The 6,440-nt window shown below is 41.6% G+C and overlaps 1 protein-coding gene across 5 annotated transcripts; it reads left to right on the top strand.

Moving 5' to 3' along the window:
• The first annotated feature begins 917 nt into the window (after nt 1–917).
• Nucleotides 918–4,324, top strand: LOC123395593. Of its 5 annotated transcripts, none has more exons than XM_045090614.1 (5): nt 918–1,104; nt 1,497–1,714; nt 2,958–3,058; nt 3,242–3,435; nt 3,855–4,324. In XM_045090614.1, the coding sequence occupies exons 2-5, from the start codon at nt 1,672–1,674 to the stop codon at nt 4,147–4,149; spliced, it is 633 nt and encodes a 210-aa protein (XP_044946549.1). In that variant the 5' UTR covers nt 918–1,104; nt 1,497–1,671; the 3' UTR covers nt 4,150–4,324. The 5 variants fall into 5 exon arrangements, with proteins under 5 accessions (XP_044946549.1, XP_044946552.1, XP_044946548.1 ...); XM_045090617.1 differs by having other exon boundaries at nt 1,483–1,714; nt 2,962–3,058; XM_045090613.1 differs by having other exon boundaries at nt 1,483–1,714.
• Nucleotides 4,325–6,440: the final 2,116 nt, after the last annotated feature.

Genomic DNA, 6,440 nt, shown 5'->3' with positions numbered 1-6,440 from the left:
GGACGAGCGGGTCATGGCGGAGTGGCGCCGGCGCCACCCGAAGGATGTCGCCTACGAGCAGGGTTATTGGGCAAGGCGCCGCGAGGAGGACACGCGCCGGCGTCGCAAGGAGCGATTGGACAGGCGTCGGCGGAAGGCATTGGCGAGTGCGCAATAGAGCTGAGTCAGTTGACTATAAGGAATAAATTAATATATTTTTGTTTAGTTAGAGGAAAGAGAGGAGGAGAGAGAAGGTAAACGAGCTCTTAGCTAAGAGCCAGCTCTAGCATGCGTTCCTAGACATTTTGTGAATATGAAAGGTGAGTCATATAACAAAAAAGTAGCACACTTTTGTAATGAACTATTGTACATGTTGGCTATAAGATGAGCTATAGATGACATGACAATAGCTTATAACCAACAGCTGACTATACTATTGTACTTGTTCTAAGAGTCATCTTTAGCACGTGTTCCTAAGTATTTTGTAAGTATGAAAGATATATCACAAAATAAAAAGATAATACACTTTTACAATTAATTCTTATACATATTGGTTAAAAACTGAGTTATAGATGATATGACAATGATTTATAGCCAACACCTGACTATACTATTATACTCTCATCAGGCTTCAAATATCTCGGACGGTCTGGCCGACACTTACACGTACACTTACGCGCGTGCGTCGCCACGTATGTGTTGTTTCTCCGGAGGTCGGCTGAGTCGACGACAGGCAGGAAGAGAGACGAGAGGCACCTGCCAACCTCTGAATTATTGATCTTGTGTGCCGACATGGCATCGTGGCATGGCATGCAATCCTTGAACTTTCCACACTCCTACTACTAGTGGAAGCGGTCGACCGGCCGCACCCACGTCCACGTGTCCGCTCGTTCAAGATAAGTTTGCTATGCACTAGTACGTATATATTTTGCGTCCGGGTCGGCGAATGAACTGCGGAGAGAAATAAAACTTGGAATCCATTCGCTCGCAGCCACTGCTAGCTTCCTCCTATCCCCTCCCCACAGCGCGCCAATCCAAATCCAAGACCGTGCTGCTCCGGCGAGGTGCCCGTCCCAATCTTCCTGCCGGCCGACCCCGGCCGTTATATTGCTGCGCTTCGTCTAGGTGAGAATTCGTTCCTCTGCTTCCTCCCTCTAACTCTTCTTTTTCGGCTAGTTTATCGGCAGTGCAACGGGAGGCTTGCTTTCAGCTCATCAGTCCTTGCCAAGCCGCAGCGCATGTCCATTACTCCCTTCATTTTTAAATATAAGGTGTTCGGAACGAAATAAATGAATGTCGACTCTAAAATATATCTATATACATTCATATGTACTCCTCCTGTATCTGAATACTTGTAGTTGGGAAGAACAGAGCCACTTCCTTCAACTACAAGTATTTAGATACAGACGGAATATTTCATATTGGAAAAAAGAGCCAGGTCTTTCAACTACAAGTATTTAGATACAGACGGAGTATTTTTTTTCATATTGAAATCTTTAAAAGGTCTTATGTTTAAGAACGGAGGAAATAGTTTGAAAGCCTTGGGATGAAAGAAGTGAATCTCGTGTTTCCGTCGACATCAACTTTTTGATGTGGCGCATCGGCGCAAGTCGACCGAGCGCGCGTCGACGTTGATGGGTGAACCGACGGTCCCTACGAGCGTGCGCCACCAAGGGGGAAGCCAGCCAAAATATGTCATCACATGCGGTGATTCATGAAAATCTGTCACGGACAAGTAAGACCTCCTCTCACTCCTCTCCTATCAATTAGTCGTACTGCTATGGCTCTGGCTCCCCACAGCCAAAAGGCTTCGTTTCCGTTCCGGTTTCCGTTCCGATCCCTGGCGAGTTTGCTTCCTCCAACGCTTCATGGTGCAGGGTTTAGCGGCCGCTTTTTTTTATCTGGGCCGGGAACGCTTGGGAGCTATATATAATGTAAAGATTGCTCCGCTCCTCCTTTTTATTTCTGCTATTCCCTCCGTCCCGAGTTATTTGTTGCATAAATGGATAGACGATCTATCCATTTATGCGACAAGTAATTCGGGACGGAGGAGTACTTTAGTGCAACGGGAGCTTGGTTTTAGTTCTGTTTATCCCCGCATTGTGTTAGTTCGTGGTGCCCCTATCTTGATAATTGTTTGCTGATTTAAGTGCGTGTTTTCCCGAGGAGCGACCTGCTCATTTTTTACATGTTTTGCCGATCAGCGTGGACACATAGCCCCCTATTTTCATGACGACAATTGAGTCACAATACAAGCACATCAAGTACCCAATGAGATCATACGTCCCTAGAGATTTAACCACATCCAAGGGATGTCAATGACTGAATAATCCAAACTACCACATGAACCAACCAAACACAAAGTATCATCTTGACACGACGGTACCCTATCAAAATAAACAGAGTCATCGGACAACATGGCCACATCCTTGCGAACGTCTGAAGACTTCTTTCGCCACCGGAGAGTCTTTTAGAACCCTCGCTAAGCAAGCCTTGTAGTCCTCATTTATGCATAGGCTGGCACGAAGATTCCAGCAATGAACATAGAATAAATATCACATTAGTAGGATTAGTAGGCAATACACTTTGGAATCCTTGTTTTCCAAATAATTAAAAGTGAAGTGGCGGAACCAATAGAGACTGTATAGGCCGGAACAAAAACACCACCCACAAAACTCAAAGTTTTCGCCATGCTTGGAGGGGTGGGAATTCTTGACAAGGCTCACGACAGAGTTTTGGCTACATGCAACTTAATCACATACATTTTAGGAAGTTTAATTAATTAAATTATACATTTAACAACTTCATATAGCTTAGAAGAAATGGAGCAATGCGAGTGACAATATTGATGCAAGAGGTAGCCCATCCTTGGGTAGCCTTATTCGAGCTAACCTTGCATACTTGCATTCATGCACTTGTTCATCTCTGTCTATCTATATGTGTGTGGCAATGCACTATCTAACTGATCTGCTCTGTAGTAAGATCATCGATGGGGAACAAATGTCTCGTGATGGTGACCAGCATCCTCGCTGTGTTGACGGTCGTCTTTGGAGTCATCAGCGCGGTTCTCTTGGCGCTGGTATGCACGCATCGCATGCTAGATATATGTATTTCTCATTGTAACCTGCTAGATGCTATCTCCTTCTCACTCTAACTAACCTTTCGCCAAAATTTCAAACAAACAAAAAAACTTCGACCAAGCATAATCTAGTTCATAATAATATTGTTGACTCTTCTTAACAGTGTGCATTCATTCATGCAGAAACATCATCAACATGACAATGGAGAGTTCTATACGTACCGGCGCTCGCCCGCGATGCCATGTGGCGTGGTGGCAGCCGTGTTGGCGTCGTTGACACAGATTCTTGCCAGCGTGGCCATCTGCTGCTGTGGGGCGTGGCGTGTAACTAAGGGTGGCAAGCGCATCGCCGCGGTGGTCTTCTTCATCACCTCATGGTACATAATAATTTGGTTATTCATAACCCGATATCCCGCCTACTTTCTATCACTAGTCAAGGAAAATATCTTCACTAAAATTAATGCTAGTATATGTTTTTTTTCTGAATAAGGGGAAATTGCACCCCGGGTACTAATTAAACTTGAAAGGAGGTCCATGAAACTAGCAATTCAAACCGCTGCATGTTGGCCTATTTGCCACAGTCACTGCTTTAACAGGTGGCACTTGCTTTACTATGTGGCGCGGTGGGCTAAGTGGTGGCGCGGCTCGAGAACTTTAGGATTCATTGTTCTTTTATTATCATTTCTTTTAGAATTTGAAAACTGAACTTTAATACAGAATCGATATCTACTTGCTAGCTTGTTCATTTAACTTGTATAATTAATATGGTCTCTACGCCATGCGTATAAACTTGCAGGGTCCTTGCGATCATAGCAGTGCTACTATTTCTGGCAGGCGCCATGTTAGGGTTTGAAGGCTCTGCAAAGAAAACTGTTGGGAATGCTAGGATCGTCGGAGGTGTTGCTCTTTTCGTTATTGCGACATTTTTGTTTCTTGTAGTTGCTGCCCTTGATGTCACCTCATACCGACTAGTTCGGAAGAAGGACCACTACCAAGCATACGTTGGCAGTAATCCTCCTATGGTGCCAACAACATATAAAGACGGTCCCAACGCTTTTGCTCCTGCACCGCACAATCAAAATCAAGTATAAGGTTAGCTCTATCACCATGGAATGGTTGTCTTTGCCTTCCAAAGGAGGAGTGCGCTGTATGGACCCTTCTAGGTCGAAGGCGTAGGCTTCGACCTATGCTACCATCTTGTGTGTTTGTTACGGCTTCGCTCAAATTATGAGAAGGAAATCAAAGGTGTTTTTGTATTGCTTGAAACATATGTGCTTGTGAAGCTTTTTTGTATGTTACAAAAGCCATTATAGGTGGCTGCCATCTCGATTCAGGACTATCGAAGTTGGGAATGAATGTCGTCACTCATGTGTGTCTCTTATTGCCATCAAAGAGTTTAGTTTCGATTTCTTCTCATCGGAGATGAAGGGAAGTTTGTGTGTTTGTGTTTCTTCAACGGATTTGCTATTTCTCATCTAGACGAGAAATAGCTATGTCGCATCTAACACTACAACCATCTGATTGAAGTGCTACATAATTTCAATGGGTAGGTTTCATTTAGGTGGTTGGACAATAGGTGCTGAAATTAAAGCTTTTTTAAGTATATTAAAGGCTTTTATACAATCATTATTAAAAATAAAATGAATATTTTTTGGAAAAGGTTAGTTAGTGGCCTAGAAATCTTTAAAAATCCTTTAATGAAATGCCTATAGAAATCAGCATGATGAAGGGAACTTCGTATGCCTTTGACATTTTTTCTATTGCATCAACATTGGCCTTATCCACATCAATACATCGTTCAAAAATCTGATGTCAAGCACTAAACTTTCATTCATCATAAAGTGACAGATCTTCCAATTCAAGACGGGATTAGTTTCTTCACATTTCTGCAAAACTCAATCAAAGTTGCTCAAGCAATCATCAAAGAAAGTCACGTAAACGAAAAAATCATTCATGAAAACCTCAACAGTCTTTTCATAAAAGTCGTTAAAAGGTAGCATGTTCATTACATAGATCAGAGTCATTGGAAGATAGCATGTACATTACATAGATCAAAAGGCATATGTCTATAAGCATAAGTTTTAAAGAAACGAGTAAAGGTAGTTTTTTTTTCTTAAACCTCTATTGACACGGATATTTAAGAGACGGGGTGGGCATTCGATAGAAACCAAAAATTCAGTTTTTACGACTCGGTATACTTGCAAATTCAGTTAGGAAAATCAAAAAACAAAAATAGTAAACAAAACTACTAATTGATTTTTCAGTTAACCGATTAATTTGGTTTGGTTTTTCGGTTTATACCGAATACTGCTTAAAGTTAGAACGGCGCAGTAGCAAACACTTATCCTGTGAGTACTGAGCATCCACAAGGGACTAAAAAATATGCCGCTGCACACTCCGCCTAGTCAACAAACGCATTAAAGCAAGTACAGTAGAGTCTAGTCATCTGGCTATAAAAAATAAATAATATATTTTTGCTTAGTTCAAGGAAAAAGAAGAAAAGAAAGAAGGTAAGCAAATTTTTAGTTAAGAGCTCGTTCTAGCACGTGCTCCTAAGCATTTTATAAGACTGATAGATGGGCCATATAATTAAAAAACAGTACACTCTTTTAACCAATTATTATACATGTTAGTTATAAGATGGGTTATAGATAACAGGACAATGTCTTATAGCCAACGGGTGACTATACTGAAAAATCCTGTTCGCCGCTCGTTGCGGCAAATTGCCAAGGCTTCGCACAAGGGGGATAGACGCAAGTGACGCGTATGGGCCGGCCCACTTCCAGCATTGCCCAGCCAGCTTTGGGTACATTCTAGACTTTTCTCAGCTGGTTTTTTCCGTTTTGGGGAATTTTCTAGAAGATTCCCTGAACCGGTTTTTTTTCATTTTTTTTCTGTTTTTGTTTCAAAAATGTTCTAAATTTTTAATGAATGTTCTGAAATTTGAGAAAATGATCTGGAATTTCATAAAATGTTTTGGAATTTGAAAAAATGTTCTGAAATTTGAAAAAACATTTCAGAATTTTAAAAAATGTTCTGGAATTTAAAAACTTATTCCGGAATTTGGGTAAAAAATGTTCCATAATTTGAAACATGTTCCAGAATCTGAAAACATGTTCTGGAATTTTTGTCAAAATGTTTTGGATTTTCAAAAAAAATGTTCCAAAATGTGAAAAAATGTTTTGGAATTTGAAAAATTGTTCAAGAATTTGACAAAAAATAGAAAACAATTATTATATTTTTTTGAAACAAAATAATAAGCTGGGCCGACCCAGTTGGGGGCGAGGCGAAGATGGGCTAGCCGAGTACGGACTTTACAGCACGGACGCGATCGCTGGACCATGGGTCAACCCAGACTGGGTTCACTGCGTGCGTGAGGTGC

The sequence above is a fragment of the Hordeum vulgare genome, chromosome 5H, assembly GCF_904849725.1.
Source record: "Hordeum vulgare subsp. vulgare chromosome 5H, MorexV3_pseudomolecules_assembly, whole genome shotgun sequence".
Taxonomy (NCBI): Eukaryota; Viridiplantae; Streptophyta; class Magnoliopsida; order Poales; family Poaceae; genus Hordeum; species Hordeum vulgare.
Note: the sequence above shows the minus strand (reverse complement) of the source record. Positions and strands in the feature narration are given on the sequence as shown.

Bases quoted from the DNA above. Each gene is read 5' to 3' on its own strand.
- LOC123395593 (XM_045090614.1), top strand. From the start codon at position 1,672: ATGTCATCACATGCGGTGATTCATGAAAATCTGTCACGGACAA. The intron at 3,059-3,241 runs GTATGCACGCAT...TCATTCATGCAG, and splicing joins GCGCGGTTCTCTTGGCGCTG to AAACATCATCAACATGACAA. The intron at 3,436-3,854 runs GTACATAATAAT...ATAAACTTGCAG, and splicing joins GTCTTCTTCATCACCTCATG to GGTCCTTGCGATCATAGCAG.